We start from the raw sequence: 18,829 nt of genomic DNA, 5'->3' as shown, positions 1-18,829 counted from the left end.
AGTCCCATCCACTACCAGGTGTGAAACAGGGAAGAGCAGACCCACTGGTTGCCCTCTAGGTTACAGAGAGCTGGTAGTCCCATCCACTACCAGGTGTGAAACAGGGAAGAGCAGACCCACTGGTTGCCCTCTAGGTTACAGAGAGCTGGTAGTCCCATCCACTACCAGGTGTGAAACAGGGAAGAGCAGACCCACTGGTTGCCCTCTAGGTTACAGAGAGCTGGTAGTCCCATCCACTACCAGGTGTGAAACAGGGAAGAGCAGACCCACTGGTTGCCCTCTAGGTTACAGAGAGCTGGTAGTCCCATCCACTACCAGGTGTGAAACAGGGAAGAGCAGACCCACTGGTTGTCCTCTAGGTTACAGAGAGCTGGTAGTCCCACCACACTACCAGGTGTGAAACAGGGAAGAGCAGACCCACTGGTTGCCCTCTAGGTTACAGAGAGCTGGTAGTCCCATCCACTACCAGGTGTGAAACAGGGAAGAGCAGACCTAACCCAGACCTTTTTTTACTTTTTAAATGTTGTATTTAACCTTTATTTAAGCCGCTAGGCCAGTTGAGAACAAGTTCTCATTTACAACTGCGACCTGGCCAAGATGAGCTTACCTCAATTACGAGAGGACTAAGGTTTGAGTAGAGACCAGTACCTCACAGAGAGGGCAAAGGTTTGAGTAGAGACCAGTACCTCACAGAGGGAGTTAAGGTTTGAGTAGAGACCAGTACCTCACAGAGAGGGCTAAGGTTTGAGTAGAGACCAGTACCTCACAGAGAGGGCAAAGGTTTGAGTAGAGACCAGTACCTCACAGAGAGGGCAAAGGTTTGAGTAGAGACCAGTACCTCACAGAGAGGGCAAAGGTTTGAGTAGAGACCAGTACCTCACAGAGGGAGTTAAGGTTTGAGTAGAGACCAGTACCTCACAGAGGGAGTTAAGGTTTGAGTAGAGACCAGTACCTCACAGAGAGGGCTAAGGTTTGAGTAGAGACCAGTACCTCACAGAGGGAGTTAAGGTTTGAGTATTGTTGAATCTTTTAACCACGTGGTTAAACTCTGAGACTATCGATTCCGACAGAATAAGAACAAGTCTTTGATATTAATTACTAGTCTGCAGCTAGGAATTCGGTATCATTGAACGCGAAGAACGACAACTGCCGAAACTATTCTATTCTATCTATTCTACAAGAACATTTCTGAAATGGGACTCTGAAGTATCCATTCTAACCAAAGGGGGGACGATGAGATGAACTCTCCAACAGAAAGACGGACGATTCCAACAGAGACCCTGATGACACACTGAACGAATGAGTGAGTGTTCATGTGCAAAGGATTAGCATTTCAATTGTTATAATTATCAAATGTGTAGGTACTCACTTGCGTAATTCCCGACCTTTCTCAGTCGACCCCCATTTCCCTTTTGTCCACCAAGCCGCGATACCAGTTTAAGTCTCCAACTTCAGTGATTTTTGCAATTTGTTCCAGTCATTCATCCCCTATCCTCAGACCTAACCCACTCTATTAAACTTGTCAAAACAGGAACATTTTACATCTGGCTAGAAATTAATAAGGAAATTATCTCAACAGAGAAAAATGTCCTCACTTGTGCTACCTATATCCCTCCAATAAAATCTCCATACTTTAAAAATGACAACTTCTCCATCCTAGACCGGGAGATCAACAATTTCCAGGCCCAGGGACATGTACTAGTCTGTGGTGACCTAAATGCCAGAACTGGACAAGAACCTGACACCCTCAGCACACAGGGGGACAAACACCTACCTGGAGGTAACAGCATTCCCTCCCCCATATGCCCCCCATAGGCACAACTACGACAACATAACCAACAAAAACGGGTCACAACTCCTGCAGCTCTGTCGCACGCTGGGTATGTACATAGTGAACGGTAGGCTTCGAGGGGACTCCTATGGTAGGTACACCTATACACCTATATACTATGAGAAAACAAAAAACAAAAATGGGTCACAACTCCTGCAGCTCTATCGCACACTGGGTAGGGTACATAGTCAATGGTAGGTTTCGAGGAGACTGCTGTGGAAGGTACACCTACAGCTCATCCCTTGGCACTAGTACTGTAGAATACTTTATCACTGACCTCAACCCAGAGACTCTCAGAGGGTTCACAGTCAGCCCACTGACCTCAACCCAGAGACTCTCAGAGCGTTCACAGTCAGCCAACTGACCTCAACCCAGAGACTCTCAGAGCGTTCACAGTCAGCCCACTGACCTCAACCCAGAGACTCTCAGAGCGTTCACAATCAGCCCACTGACCTCAACCCAGAGACTCTCAGAGCGTTCACAGTCAGCACACTGACACCCCTATCAGATCAGTCAGCCCACTGACACCCCATTCAGACCAAAATCAGTTTACTTGAACAGAGTAATAATCATTCATGAGGCATCAAAGCCAAAGGAACTGAATAATATTAAGAAATGCTATAGATGGAAGGAACGTAGTGTGGAAACCTACCAAACTATTAGGCAACAACAAATTCAATCCCTTTTAGACAACTTCCTGGACAAAACGTTCCACTGTAATAGTGAAGGTGTAAACTTGGCAGTAGAACATCTACAGAATATTTGACCTCTCAGCTTCCCTATCAAATCTAAACATTACAAGCAGACAACCGAAGAAAATGACCAACAATGACAAATGGTTTTATGAAGAATGCAAAAGTCTACCCCTTCACTATGGTGAGTCACTAAAGCAATACAGAAATACACTATGGAAAAAGAAGGAACAGCATGTCAGAAATCAGCTCAATGTAATTGAAGAATGCATAGACTCTAACCACTTCTGGGAAAATTGGAAAACACTAAACAAACAACAACACGAAGAATTATCTATCCAAAACGGAGATGTATGGATAAACCACTTCTCCAATCTGTTTGACTCTATAACAAAGAACAAAAACATATATATGATCAATTACAAATATTAGAATCAGCTATTAAAGACTACCAGAACCTACTGGATTCTCCAAATACCTTGAATGAGCTACCAGATAAAATACAAACCCTTCAACCCAAAAAGGCCTGTGGGTGGATGGTACCATAAATAAAATGATCAAATATACAGAACAAAAATTCCAATTGGCTTTACTTAAACTCTTTAACATCATCCTCAGCTCTGGCATCTTCCCCAATATTTGGAACCAAGGACTGATCACTCAAATCCACAAAAGTGGAGACAAATCTGACCCCAATAACTACCGTGGGTGGGATATGCATCAACAGCAACCTTGGGAAAATCCTCTGCATTATCATTAACAGCAGACTCGTACATTTCCTCAATGAAAACAATGTACTGAGCAAATGTCAAATTGGCTTTTTACCAAATTACCGTACGACAGATCACGTATTCACCCTGCACACCCTAATTGACAACCAAACAAACCAAAACAAAGGCAAAGTCTTCTCATGATTGGTTGACTTAAAAAAAAAAAAGCTTTGGACTCAATAATAAAAAAAGAGGGTCTGATCTGAGGATCTGCTGATGGAAAGTGGTGTTGGGGGAAAAACATACGACATTATAAAATCCCATGTACACAAACAACAAGTGTGCGGTTAAAATTGGCAAAGTAACACACAAATTTCTTCCCACAGGGTCGTGGGGTGAGTCAGGGGTGCAGCTTAAGCCCCACAAACAACAAGTATTGGCAAAATAACACACACATTTCTTTCCACAGGGCCGGGGGGGGGGGGGGGGCAGGGATGCAGCTTAAGCCCCACCCTCTTCAACATATATATCAATGAATTGGCGAGGGCACTAGAACAGTCTGCACCACCCGGCCTCACCCTACTAGAATCTGAAGTCAAATGTCTACTGTTTGCTGATGATCTGGTGCTTCTGTCACCAACCAAGGAGGGCCTACAGCAGCACCTAGATCTTATGCACAGATTTCTGTCAGACCTGGGCCCTGACAGTAAATCTCAGTAAGACCAAAATAATGGTGTTCCAAAAAAGGTCCAGTCACCAGGATGACAAATGCAAATTCCATCTAGACACCGTTGTCCTAGAGCACACAAAAAACTATACATACCTCTGCCTAAACATCAGCACCACAGGTAACTTCCACAAAGCTGTGAATGATCTGAGAGACAAGAAGGGCCTTCTATGCCATCAAAAGGAACATAAAATTCAGCATACCAATTAGAATCTGGCAAAAACTACTTGAATCAGTTATAGAACCCATTGCCCTTTATGGTTGTGAGGTCAGGGGTCTGCTCACCATCCAATAATTCACCAAATTGAGACTCTGCATGCAGAAGTCTGCCAAAAATATCCTAAGTGTACAACTTAAACACCAAATAATGCATGCAGAGCAGAATTACCCCCGATACCCACTAATGATCAAAATCCAGAAAAGAGACATTAACCACCTAAAAGGAAGCGATTCACAAACCTTCCATAACAAAGCCATCACCTACAGAGAGATGAAGCTGGAGAAGAGTCCCCTAAGCAAGCTGGTCCTGGGGTTCTGTTCACAAACACACCCCACAGAGCCCCAGGACAGAAACATAATTACACCCAACCAAATCATGAGAAAACTAAAAGATAATTACTTGACACATTGGAAAGAATTTACAAAAAAACTGAGCAAACTAGAACGCTATTTAGCCCTAAACAGAGAGTACACAGTGGCAGAATACCTGACCACTGTGACTGACCCAAACTTAAGGAAAGATTTGACTATGTTGACTCAGTGAGCATAGCCTTGCTATTGAGAAAGGCCGCTGTTTGCAGACCTGGCTCTCAAGAGAAGACAGGCTATGTGCACACTATCCACAAAATGAGGTGGAAACTGAGCTGCACTTCCTAACCTCCTGCCCAATGACCATATTAGAGACACATATTTCCCTCAGATTACACAGATCCACAAAGAATTCGAAAAAACAAATCCAATTTTGATAAACTCCCATATCTACTGGGGGAAATTCCACAGTGTGCCATCACAGCAGCAAGATGTGTGACCTGTTGTCACAAGAAAAGGGCAACCAGTGAAGAACAAAAACCATTTTAAATACAACCCATATTGATATTCCTTAATATACTTGAACTCTAGCAAGAGAGAGAGAGAGAGAGGTAAAGTATTGTAGAGGAATAGTATTTATCCTGTTCTATGGGTATATATGACTCAGTTAATTTATCTTAGAGTCTATGGGTATATATGACTCAGTTAATTTATCTTAGAATCTATGGGTATATATGACTCAGTTAATTTATCTTGTAGAATCTATGGGTATATATGACTCAGTTAATTTATCTTGTAGAATCTATGGGTATATATGACTCAGTTAATTTATCTTGTAGAATCTATGGGTATATATGACTCAGTTAATTTATCTTGTAGAATCTATGGGTATATTTGACTAAGTTAATTTATCTTGTAGAATCTATGGGTATATTTGACTAAGTTAATTTATCTTAGAGTCTATGGGTATATATGACTCAGTTAATTTATCTTAGAGTCTATGGGTATATTTGACTAAGTTAATTTCCCTGATGACAAGCAGCTGTAAATGTCCCAGAGGACATATATACGTACCTGGTCTCTCCACATGAGTTGTGGACCATGTATACAAAGACAGCCGGCCACAGCTCCTCAAACTGACTAATGTCAAAATGAAACCTGGAGAAGGGAGGGAGAGAGGGTAGGAAGGAGAGACAGGGTAGGGGGGAGAGACAGGGTTGGAGGGAGAGAGGGTAGGGGGGAGAGAGGGTAGGAGAGAGAGGAGGAAGAGAGGGTAGGAGGGAGAGGAGGGAGAGAGGGTAGGAGGGAAAGAGGGTAGGAGGGAGAGGAGGAAGAGAGGGTAGGAGGGAGAGGGGGTAGGGGGGAGAGGGGAGACAAAGGGTAGAGGGAGAGGAGCGAGGGAGGGTAGAGGGAGAGGGGGGAGAGAAAGAGGGAGAGGAAGAGGGAGAGGAGGGAGAGAAAGAGGGAGCATCTTAGATTATCATCGGCTGCAGTGTGTGGTGTAACAGGGTGTGTGTGAGAGAGAGAGTGTGTGTGAGTGTGTGCATGCATGCATTTGTGTGTGTGTGTGTTTATGTGGGAGAAAGAGATAGATACAGACAATAGCTGTAGATCTTGCAGGGCTGAAACACACACACACACACACACACACACACACACACACACACACACACACACACACACACACACACACACCCTTCCTGCTCTGACCATTCTCTTCTGCTTCCTGTTTGTCTGTCTGTCTGTCTGTCTGTCTGTCTGTCTGTCTGTCTGTCTGTCTGTCTGTCTGTCTGTCTGTCTGTCTGTCTGTCTGTCTGTCTGTCTGTCTGTCTGTCTGTCTGTCTGTCTGTCTGTCTGTCTGTCTGTCTGTCTGTCTGTCTTAGGACACTCACAGTTCTATCTCTTTGTATAGGGGTGTCATGGTTAGGACACTCACAGTTCTATCTCTTTGTATAGGGGCCTTAGGGTTAGGACACTCACAATTCTATCTCTTTGTATAGGGGCCTTATGGTTAGGACACTCACAGTTCTATCTCTTTGTATAGGGGCCTTATGGTTAGACACTCACAGTTCTATCTCTTTGTATAGGGGCCTTATGGTTAGGCACTCACAGTTCTATCTCTTTGTATAGGGGCCTTATGGTTAGACACTCACAGTTCTATCTCTTTGTATAGGGGTGTAGGAAGGTCCAGCTGTGTGAGGGTCTTCCACTCCTCTGAAGTACAGATACTGTGGTAGGACAACTTCTCCATGGTTACCCTGTAGATACACTCAGAGTGCCTGATCCGGTGGTACATCTGGACAGACAGACAGACAGAGACAGACAGAGAAGGAGAAAGACAGACAGATGAGAACATGTGAACAGACAGGGAGACCGTGAGACAGTTAAAAAAATGGACCATTCTTTTTCTCTTGGCGTTGCAGTTGGGAGGCATATCGTTCCACTGTCCTTGGCACCAAAGACTCTCTCTCCTCTCCTTTTCCCCCTGTCCTCATCCTCCCCTCAGTCTCTCTCCTCTCCTTTCCCCCCTGTCCTCATCCTCCCCTCAGTCTCTCTCCTCTCCTTTTCCCCCTGTCCTCATCCTCCCCTCAGTCTCTCTCCTCTCCTTTCCCCCCTGTCCTCATCCTCCCCTCAGTCTCTCTCCTCTCCTTTCCCCCCTGTCCTCATCCTCCCCTCAGTCTCTCTCCTCTCCTTTTCCCCCTGTCCTCATCCTCCCCTCAGTCTCTCTCCTCTCCTTTTCCCCCCTGTCCTCATCCTCCCTCAGTCTCTCTGCTCTCCTTTTGCCCCTGTCCTCATCCTCCCCTCAGTCTCTCTCCTCTCCTTTTCCCCTCAGTCTCTCTCCTCTCCTTTCCCCCCTGTCCTCATCCTCCCCTCAGTCTCTCTCCTCTCCTGTTCCCCCTGTCCTCATCCTCCTCTGTCTCTCTCCTCTCCTTTTCCCCTCAGTCTCTCTCCTCTCTTTCCCTCAGTCTTTCTCCTCTCCTCTCTCTTTCTCCCATCTCTCCCTCCCCTCAGTATCTCACCTCTCGTTTTCCTCTCCTCCCCTCAGTCTCTCCCCTGTCCTCTCCTCTCCTCCCGTCTCTCTCCCCTCTGTCTCTCCACTCCTCCCGTCTCTCTCCTCTCGTCTCTCCCCTCGCTTTCTCCCCTCAGCCTATCTCTCCCCTCTCCACTCAGTCTCTCTCTTCCCTCCTTCCCTCCTTCCCTCTTTTCCGTCACTTCTCTCTCTCACCCTCTCCCCTCCCTCTCTCCTCTCCCCTCCATTCCTGACTCCTCCCCTCAGTCTTTCTCTCTGCTCCTCTCCTCCACCTATGCCTGTCTCTCCTCCCCCTCTCCTCTTCTCTGCTCCTTTCTCATCCTCTCCTCCACTAATGCAACACACTTACGCAGGAGCGTCACGGACGTTACTTTTAAATATGGACGAGGCCCGTTAATACTGTAACACCCCGAGACCCTCCCCCGCCAAATGCCGAGACCCTCCCCCGCCAAACCCCGAGACCCTCCCCCGCCAAATGCCGAGACCCTCCCCCGCCAAACGCTGACACCCTCCCCCGCCAAACACCGAGACCCTCCCCCGCCAAACGCCGAGACCCTCCCCGAGCCAAACGCCGAGACCCTCCCCGCCAAACCCCGAGACCCTCCCCCGCCAAACGCCGAGACCCTCCCCCGCCAAACGCCGACACCCTCCCCCGCCAAACGCCGAGATCCTACCCCGCCAACTGCCGAGACCCTCCCCCGCCAAATGCAGAGACCCTCCCCCGCCAAACGCCGAGACCCGATGGAGGGAAGGTGTGGGGGTTTGGCGTCAGTGTGGCTACCGCCTGGCTGTCCTACCCCAGAGGTTTGGTGTCAGTGTGGCTACAGCCTGGCTGTCCTACCCCAGAGGTTTAGCGTCAGTGTGGCTACAGCCTGGCTGTCCTACCCCAGAGGTTTGGCGTCAGTGTGGCTACAGCCTGGCTGTCCTACCCCAGAGGTTTGGTGTCAGTGTGGCTACCGCCTGGCTGTCCTACCCCAGAGGTTTGGCGTCAGTGTGGCTACCGCCTGGCTGTCCTACCCCAGAGGTTTGGTGTCAGTGTGGCTACAGCCTGGCTGTCCTACCCCAGAGGTTCGGCGTCAGTGTGGCTACAGCCTGGCTGTCCTACCCCAGAGGTTTGGCGTCAGTGTGGCTACCGCCTGGCTGTCCTACCCCAGAGGTTTGGAGTCAGTGTGGCTACAGCCTGGCTGTCCTACCCCAGAGGTTTGGCGTCAGTGTGGCTACAGCCTGGCTGTCCTACCCCAGAGGTTTGGTGTCAGTGTGGCTACAGCCTGGCTGTCCTACCCCAGAGGTTCGGCGTCAGTGTGGCTACAGCCTGGCTGTCCTACCCCAGAGGTTTGGCGTCAGTGTGGCTACCGCCTGGCTGTCCTACCCCAGAGGTTTGGCGTCAGTGTGGCTACCGCCTGGCTTTCCTACCCCAGAGGTTTGGCGTCAGTGTGGCTACAGCCTGGCTGTCCTACCCCAGAGGTTTGGCGTCAGTGTGGCTACCGCCTGGCTGTCCTACCCCAGAGGTTTGGCGTCAGTGTGGCTACCGCCTGGCTGTCCTACCCCAGAGGTTTGGTGTCAGTGTGGCTACAGCCTGGCTGTCCTACCCCAGAGGTTTAGCGTCAGTGTGGCTACAGCCTGGCTGTCCTACCCCAGAGGTTTGGCGTCAGTGTGGCTACAGCCTGGCTGTCCTACCCCAGAGGTTTGGTGTCAGTATGGCTACCGCCTGGCTGTCCTACCCCAGAGGTTTGGCGTCAGTGTGGCTACCGCCTGGCTGTCCTACCCCAGAGGTTTGGTGTCAGTGTGGCTACAGCCTGGCTGTCCTACCCCAGAGGTTCGGCGTCAGTGTGGCTACAGCCTGGCTGTCCTACCCCAGAGGTTTGGCGTCAGTGTGGCTACCGCCTGGCTGTCCTACCCCAGAGGTTTGGAGTCAGTGTGGCTACAGCCTGGCTGTCCTACCCCAGAGGTTTGGCGTCAGTGTGGCTACAGCCTGGCTGTCCTACCCCAGAGGTTTGGTGTCAGTGTGGCTACAGCCTGGCTGTCCTACCCCAGAGGTTCGGCGTCAGTGTGGCTACAGCCTGGCTGTCCTACCCCAGAGGTTTGGCGTCAGTGTGGCTACCGCCTGGCTGTCCTACCCCAGAGGTTTGGCGTCAGTGTGGCTACCGCCTGGCTTTCCTACCCCAGAGGTTTGGCGTCAGTGTGGCTACAGCCTGGCTGTCCTACCCCAGAGGTTTGGCGTCAGTGTGGCTACCGCCTGGCTGTCCTACCCCAGAGGTTTGGCGTCAGTGTGGCTACCGCCTGGCTGTCCTACCCCAGAGGTTTGGCGTCAGTGTGGCTACCGCCTGGCTGTCCTACCCCAGAGGTTTGGCGTCAGTGTGGCTACCGCCTGGCTTTCCTACCCCAGAGGTTTGGCGTCAGTGTGGCTACCGCCTGGCTGTCCTACCCCAGAGGTTTGGCGTCAGTGTGGCTACCGCCTGGCTGTCCTACCCCAGAGGTTTAACAACGTCTCAGGGACACACAGCTTAAAAGACATATCAGGGAGTGCTGGTCCCAACAGAGCTAAATAGTTCAGCTTTAGATATTCCACATCTCTTCCAAGTTTTTACTTTGTCTAATATTGATAAATGGTGTCGGTTAACCGTGTAGTACAGAGTTGAGAATCGCTGATTTTAATGGAAAGAGAAACTCTCCGATGATTTGTATACTGTATCCTGAATGTCGTGTATGTGGCTTGTTTTTCTTTCAGACACAAAATATAAATAAAAATAAAAATAAAAATAAAATACATTTTGATTTAAAAAATATATATAGTAAAAGAGACAAAACACTGACGTTGGCACAGTGTAAGGCTAGAGCACAGAAGACGGCGAACATCTTGAAGTTGTTCTCGTCTGTTTTGGTGAAGGCACTTCCACTCAGCTTGTTAACCATCTGTACGACCCCTATTACGGTCCCCCTGGAAACGATGGGCATGCATAGGATGTTCCGCGTGGTGTATCCCGTATAGAGGTCCACCTCTCTGTGAAGGGAAAGGAAAGTGTTAAAAATAACATCACACTGTGCCCTACATAGACTTTAAAATGTACCACAGCATTCATTTTGACATGATACAATTGTTTTCATTCATTAGGCTGATATTCAAATCAAACTTTATTTGTCACATGCGCTGAATACATAACGTGAAATGATTACTTACAAACCCTTTAACCAACAATACAGTTCAATAAATAGAGTGAAGAAAGTATTTACAAAATAAACTAAAGTAATAAAATCTAATCAAAAAGTAACCCAAGAAAATAACATAACAATAACGAGGCTATAAACAGAGAGTACCGGCACCGAGTCAACGTGCAGGGGTACAGGTTAGTCGAGCTCATTTGTAAAGTGAGTTTTAAAAAGTAGTATTTTGGGGGGGCCCCCCAATCTGGGGATCTGTATTCAAAACATTTTTAATGCAGTATTTTTTTTGGGGGGGGGGGGGGGGGGGATCTGTATTCAAATTGTTTTAAAAAGTAGTATTTTTTTGGGGGGGGGGGGATCTGTATTCAAATTGTTTTAAAAAGTAGTCATTTCTGTTGGGGGGGGGGTCTGTATTCAAAACATTTTTAATGCAGTATTTTTTGGGGGGGGGGGGTCTGTATTCAAATTGTTTTAAAAAGTAGTATTTGGGGGGGGGGATCTGTATTCAAATTGTTTTAAAGCGTAGTATTTTGGGGGGGGGGGTCTGTATTCAAATAGTTTTATTTTTTGGGAGGGGGGGGTCTGTATTAAAACATTTTTTAATGCAGTATTTTTTGGGGGGGGGGTGCTGTATTCAAATTGTTTTAAAAAGTAGCATTTTTGGGGGTGGGGGTGGATCTTGGGGGGGGGGGGCTGTATTCAAATAGTTATAGTCACCTCCAAAGTAAATATTTGTAAAAATATATACTTTCCACAAAGCGTAGTTAAAACTCTAGTTAACCCAGTTCTGCTCTGAGGGTTAATAACATTCAGGTCTATTGTGATTGCTGACTCAGGAAATGATACTATAGTTATCCCAGGTCTGCTCTGAGGGTTAATTAATCACATTCAGATCTATTGTGTTTGCTGACTCGGGAAATGACACTATAGTTATCCCAGGTCTGCTCTGAGGGTTAATTAAACACATTCAGGTCTATTGTGTTTGCTGACTCAGGAAATGACACTCTAGTTATCCCAGGTCTGCTCTGAGGGTTAATTAAACACATTCAGGTCTAATGGAAATGACACACATAAAGTAGGACGGCACCTTATCCACTATATAGTGCACTCCTTTTGACCAGGGCCCATATTGATCTACTCAAAAGTAGTGCACAATAGTCACGGGTTTGCACCTCCGTCACATCGTTGCCGTGGTTGTCAACGTCCTGCAGACGCCGCAGCATATTGACTTCCCACTGATGATTAACGCTAATTATTTATGAACGTGGGCTAATGACTGTTTCGTCAAAATTACAGTTTAGTGGCCTTGAAATATGATGGCATTATTGAAATAGACAAATAATTTGTAGAAAACAACATTGCTATCATTATGACGTCTTATATTTTACTTTAGAGAGATGGTAATGTTGCCATGAGCTAGCAAAGTTAGTCAGAAATAGCTAACAATGTTAACGTTAGCTAGCTAAAATGTTGGTGCTCTCCCTTCAAATCTTAGCTAGCCAGTTAATGTTATACTGCATCTAAAGTGTTAGAGGTGCCTTAGACCACAGTGGCGCAGCGGTCTAAGGTACTGCATCTCAGTGGTAGAGGCGTCACTACAGACCCTGGTTCGATTCCAGGCTGTATCACAACCGGCCATGATTGGGAGTTCCATAGGGCGTCGCACAATAGGCCCAGCATCGTCTGGGTTTGGCCGTGGTAGGCCGTCATTGTAAATAAGAATTTGTTCTTAACTCTCTTGCATAGTTAAATAAAAGGTTAAATATTATTGATTTATTGCCTTGCTAATTATTTGCCTCCTTTTGAAATGTCATCATGTCTCCAAGCCACAGTAGTGCACTTTAGAATACATCTTCATCACCACCTATAGAGACCGCATCGAGTGGAATGCTCAGATGGGGCATCAGTCCTAAAACGAACGTTCAAAACAATGTGGTGACGAAACGTGCGACCCGTGGATAGGATGTCAGTTCAGACTCAGCCAGGGTAAAATAAACGTTTCACCTATTAAAGCGTGGGTCTGCATAGGCGTCTGGGATGTTAAGGACCTCCCCCGTCCGTGCCACTTGGCCCGCTATACCTTTCTCTATAGAAAACCTGGACAAGGAGAGGACAGAAGAGCGCTGGAGGTTACAACCATACAAATAGAATTGGTGAATGGACATTTCTGTTCTAAGAATTCTACTTCCCTATTTTAAGATTCTAGTTTCCCTGTTCTAAGATTCTAGTTTCCCTGTTCTAGGATTCTAATTTTCCTGTTCTACAATTCTATTTTCCCTCTTATATGATTTATAGTTCCCCTGATCTAGGATTCTAGTTCCCCTGTTCTAGGGATTCTAGTTCCCCTGATCTAGGATTCTAGTTCCCCTGTTCTAGGGATTATAGTTCCCCTGATCTAGGATTCTAGTTCCCCTGTTCTAGGGATTATAGTTCCCCTGTTCTAGGGATTATAGTTCTATGGTTACAACTGCTCAGCTGCTGTCACCAGAGAATTGTTCACATGATCCCTTGTCAATTCAACATAGCCGTCCGAGAATCGTTCACCTGATCCCTTGTCAATTCAACATTGGCCGTCAGAGAATCGTTCACATGATCCCTTGTCAATTCAACATAGCCGTCAGAGAATCGTTCACATGATTCCTTGTCAATTCAACATAGCCGTCAGAGAATCGTTCACATGATCCCTTGTCAATTCAACATAGCCGTCAGAGAATCGTTCACCTGATCCCTTGTCAATTCAACATACCCGTCAGAGAATCGTTCACGTGATCACAAGTCAACCCTTCAGAGAATCACTCAGATAAGCAGTAAAAGAATCGATCAGGACCCTTACCTAATCTCTTTGGTTTTCCTGAAGACAGGTTTGCCCTCGTTCTCCTCCCCGATGTCAAACAGGTCTGAGTACAGTTCATTGTTATTGTGGTCCACCTGGAACAGTGCACATCTGTCCGCATTCACCAGGTTTTTTGCATATATCTGAAACACAACACCATGATAAACCGCATCAGTACGCTACACAGAAAGACATGGTCACACAGACAGGGGGCGAATCATAACTTCTCTTACCATTGATATCAACCCATATGACTAAATGAACATTTTGACTTAAAGGGGAAGTTAGGATTCACGGTAGCGCCTTTACAATAAGGTTCCATTTGTTAAAGGTTTCTTAAAGGGGAAGTTAGGATTCATGGTAGCGCTTTACAATAAGGTTCCATTTGTTAAAGGTTTCTTAAAGGGGAAGTTAGGATTCAAGGTAACGCCTTTACAATAAGGTTCCATTTGTTAAGGGTTTCTTAAAGGGGAAGTTAGGATTCACGGTAGCACTTTACAATAAGGTCCCATTTGTTAAGGGTTTCTTAAAGGGGAAGTTAGGATTCACGGTAGCGCTTACAATAAGGTTCCATTTGTTAAGGGTTTCTTAAAGGGGAAGTTAGGATTCACAGTAGCGCTTTACAATAAGGTTCCATTTGTTAAGGGTTTCTTAAAGGGGAAGTTAGGATTCACAGTAGCGCTTTACAATAAGGTTCCATTTGTTAAGGGTTTCTTAAAGGGGCTATAATTACATTATTAACAATTATTTAATAGGGAGGCAGGTAGTGGTTAGAGGGTTGGGTTGGGCCAGTAACTGAAAGAGAGGGAAGGGAGTCAAGTAGGAGAGGTAAGGGAGGCAGGTAGGAGAGGGAAGGGAGGCAGGTAGGAGAGGGAAGGGAGTCAGGTAGGAGAGGTAAGGGAGGCAGGTAGGAGAGGGAAGGGAGTCAGGTAGTAGAGGGAAGGGCGTCAGGTAGGAGAGGGAAGGGAGTCAGGTAGGAGAGGGAAAGGAGGCAGGTAGGAGAGGGAAGGGAGGCAGGTAGGAGAGGGAAAGGAGGCAGGCAGGAGAGGGAAAGGAGGCAGGTAGGAGAGGGAAGGGAGGCAGGTAGGAGAGGGAAAGGAGGCAGGCAGGAGAGGGAAGGGAGGCAGGTAGGAAGGAAGGGGAAGGGAGGCAGGTAGGAGGGGGAAGGGAGGCAGGTAGGAGAGGGAAGTAAGGTATCCTCATGGTAACAGTAATACCATTGGTTGGTGTAACAGTGGAGGAGGTTTCCTCTCATGGTAACTGTAATACCATTGGTTGGTGTAACAGTGGAGGAGGTTTCCTCTCATGGTAACTGTAATACCATTGGTTGGTGTAACAGTGGAGGAGGTATCCTCATGGTAACTGTAATACCATTGGTTGGTGTAACAGTGGAGGAGGTTTCCTCTCATGGTAACTGTAATACCATTGGTTGGTGTAACAGTGGAGGAGGTTTCCTCTCATGGTAACTGTAATACCATTGGTTGGTGTAACAGTGGAGGAGGTTTCCTCTCATGGTAACTGTAATACCATTGGTTGGTGTAACAGTGGAGGAGGTATCCTCATGGTAACTGTAATACCATTGGTTGATGTAACAGTGGAGGAGGTTTCCTCTCATGGTAACTGTAATACCATTGGTTGGTGTAACAGTGGAGGAGGTATCCTCATGGTAACTGTAATACCATTGGTTGGTGTAACAGTGGAGGAGGTATCCTCATGGTAACTGTAATACCATTGGTTGGTGTAACAGTGGAGGAGGTATCCTCATGGTAACTGTAATACCATTGGTTGGTGTAACAGTGGAGGAGGTATCCTCATGGTAACTGTAATACCATTGGTTGGTGTAACAGTGGAGGAGGTATCCTCATGGTAACTGTAATACCATTGGTTGGTGTAACAGTGGAGGAGGTATCCTCATGGTAACTGTAATACCATTGGTTGGTGTAACAGTGGAGGAGGTATCCTCATGGTAACTGTAATACCATTGGTTGGTGTAACAGTGGAGGAGGTATCCTCATGGTAACTGTAATACCATTGGTTGGTGTAACAGTGGAGGAGGTATCCTCATGGTAACTGTAATACCATTGGTTGGTGTAACAGTGGAGGAGGTATCCTCATGGTAACTGTAATACCATTGGTTGGTGTAACAGTGGAGGAGGTATCCTCATGGTAACTGTAATACCATTGGTTGGTGTAACAGTGGAGGAGGTATCCTCATGGTAACTGTAATACCATTGGTTGGTGTAACAGTGGAGGAGGTATCCTCTCATGGTAACTGTAATACCATTGGTTGGTGTAACAGTGGAGGAGGTATCCTCATGGTAACTGTAATACCATTGGTTGGTGTAACAGTGGAGGAGGTATCCTCATGGTAACTGTAATACCATTGGTTGGTATAACAGTGGAGGAGGTATCCTCATGGTAACTGTAATACCATTGGTTGGTGTAACAGTGGAGGAGGTATCCTCATGGTAACTGTAATACCATTGGTTGGTGTAACAGTGGAGGAGGTATCCTCATGGTAACTGTAATACCATTGGTTGGTGTAACAGTGGAGGAGGTATCCTCATGGTAACTGTAATACCATTGGTTGGTATAACAGTGGAGGAGGTATCCTCATGGTAACTGTAATACCATTGGTTGGTGTAACAGTGGAGGAGGTATCCTCATGGTAACTGTAATACCATTGGTTGGTGTAACAGTGGAGGAGGTATCCTCATGGTAACTGTAATACCATTGGTTGGTGTAACAGTGGAGGAGGTATCCTCATGGTAACTGTAATACCATTGGTTGGTGTAACAGTGGAGGAGGTATCCTCATGGTAACTGTAATACCATTGGTTGGTGTAACAGTGGAGGAGGTATCCTCTCACAACGTTGAATGTTTCGATCTTCATAACCACCATTCATTGCATGAACATTTTTTTATTAATATAGTGTTGGATCTGCTCTTATGAATGCAGTGATGTGAACCCAACACTGCCTATAAGTATGTCTATACTCTGAGTGAACTCTCAAATAATCTATAAATGATTTAACCACACTTATAACTTCTAAAAGTATACCTTATTTTTAAGTGACAGTCCTATAAATATTTATAACTGAGTTGTCAACAAGTGGAAAAAGTGCCAATCCACTAAGTCATAAACAAATGGGTTACCAACATGTATAACGGATGACCATTTTATTAACGAATTAGGCCTACTAATATTTATAACTTGTAAAAAAATAACTGGAAACTTTCTGGACATTTATTAATGAGTTGCAACCATTTATAACAGCATATAATCTCCTCAAACATGTAATACATAACACAAATCAAATGTAATGTAACGTAAGGATACATTGGGAAAACATGTTAATTGCAGTGACTCAAATCTGTAGCCTATCATTGGTATAGTGAGTAGCCTAGCTAATTCAGAGGGGGTTATTTTTCTCCCCTTTTTAATATTACAAGTCAGAATAGAATTTGACAACTGATTAACTAGTTACACTATAACATAGGGTTATCATGTTTCTTTTCTTGTTAAGCATTTTCCCATCCTGGAGTCTGAGACCGTACGGCAATCTGTGGGAGAGAAGAGGAATTGATGACAACGTAGCATATACACTCTAGCTATACAAAACTATACTATCACCATTATCTATACCATTTAGGTTTAGCTAGTCATGTTATCCACTGCTAGCTAATAATAACAATAATAGCTAGCTACCACAGATTAATTAAAGGGGTTAGCTATTTATCAATATAATACACTAGGTAGTTAGCTAGCTTGTGTGTCTTAAAATTGGAACCACTAGTGTGCTGACAAAGGAGGCTAACTAGCTAACTTACCAGCTACCTAGTTAGAGACAAAAAGTTAGATAACTAGCTCAGTTCAAAAGTTAGATAACTAGCTAGCTAGCGTGCTAATCCAAAAAAGCTAGCTAAACAACTTGCATGGAAATTCTGTCATGTCGATATTAACTAGCTAGCTGGCAGCTAAAGTTTGCCAGCTAGCTAGCAAACCTAAGGGCCAACAAACATGTTTTACTTAGCTAGCTAACTATATCATGCTAAAGTGTCACGCCTGCTCCCACTCACCCTGTCTGGCGCCCAAGTGCTCCAGGCTGCCCTTCATTACTCACATCTGTCACCATCATTACGCGCAGCAGCGCTCATTGGACTCATCTGGACTCCTTCCCTTTGTTGATTGCCCCGTCTATAACTGTCTGCTCCCCCGTTTGTTCCCTGTGTCAGCATTAACGTTGTGTGTCATGTTCAGATGCTGTCCTTTCCTGTCCCATGTCCAGATATATCATTAAATGTTCACTCCCTGTACTTGCTTCTCGTCTCCAGCATTGATTCGTACACTGGAGTATCTTGTGCTAAATCGTATAGCAGAGTTTCTATATAAAAAAAATACATTTGAACTTTTACCTAAAGTTTACTAGCTAACTAGGACAGAGGTGCTACCTAACATTAGCTAGCTAGGTACTTAGCTAGTTGAGCAGCCTGCTAAATCATTCAGCAAAACTTCCAGAACCAATAATATGACTTGAGATCTTCAGATGAGGCCTTTATTCCTGGAATAAATAAGTGTACCAATGCATCATCTGGGTTTCAAACGTGGGGCATCATGGGAGTTGGTCTGAAAACAAACCATTTCTGCATCTGGTACAGAGCAATTCATCACACCCAAAAGTGAGAAAATAACAATTGTTTAACTATGCATTTAAGTGTTCAATATTATACGCATTTCTAAGTGCATTTATTAATGCTTAATAGCTGCAGGTAAATAGTAGCTCACTATTTGGCAAGCAACTGACTGACTATGGAACTAGTTTGACATATTTATCATAACCCATATATTAAATGGTTTATAATTTTATTTATTTTACCTTTGTTTTGCATTTACAAATGATAAAATAACCGTTAATAACATAATTACAAACCCGTTATAAACCATTTACAAATGAAACATTATTGTAAAGTGTTACCTGATTCGCTCCAGGGTTCGGCGTAATCATAAATCGATTCAGAAAGGTATTTTAAAAAGTGCACGTTAGCAAGGCTATACAAGTTGAAGTTACATAAATTGTCAGGTAAAAAACGGCAATCAAAAACAGGATATGAGACATATGAACTGAGGCGACACCAGTGGCACATGACAATACAATACACAGTACGCAGTACAGTATGTCACCACAACACGACACACATCCACTGTGGTCCTCATACACATTCTAGACAACCATCATGGACTTGGGCCAGACATTCGTGGTAGTGGTAGAAGAAGAAGAAGTCCCTTCCCTGAAATAGCAGACATCACAAACAAA

At 45.4% G+C, this 18,829-nt stretch overlaps 1 protein-coding gene across 1 annotated transcript in view; it reads right to left on the bottom strand.

The window, feature by feature from the left end:
* LOC116362712 (cAMP and cAMP-inhibited cGMP 3',5'-cyclic phosphodiesterase 10A-like) overlaps window positions 1–18,829 on the bottom strand; it is a 57,303-nt gene that overhangs the window by 22,121 nt on the left and 16,353 nt on the right. The window contains exons 7-11 of the mRNA XM_031816832.1: window positions 13,515–13,657; window positions 12,686–12,778; window positions 10,334–10,520; window positions 6,642–6,784; window positions 5,563–5,646 (exon numbers count right to left, since the gene is read on the bottom strand). Of these exons, the coding sequence (XP_031672692.1) occupies window positions 5,563–5,646; window positions 6,642–6,784; window positions 10,334–10,520; window positions 12,686–12,778; window positions 13,515–13,657 (650 nt within the window). The remainder of the gene's footprint in view (window positions 1–5,562; window positions 5,647–6,641; window positions 6,785–10,333; window positions 10,521–12,685; window positions 12,779–13,514; window positions 13,658–18,829) is intronic.

Source organism: Oncorhynchus kisutch, unplaced genomic scaffold, assembly GCF_002021735.2.
Source record: "Oncorhynchus kisutch isolate 150728-3 unplaced genomic scaffold, Okis_V2 scaffold878, whole genome shotgun sequence".
NCBI lineage: Eukaryota > Metazoa > Chordata > Actinopteri > Salmoniformes > Salmonidae > Oncorhynchus > Oncorhynchus kisutch.
The sequence above is the reverse complement of the archived record's forward strand: the minus strand, read 5'-3'. Positions and strand labels throughout refer to the sequence as shown.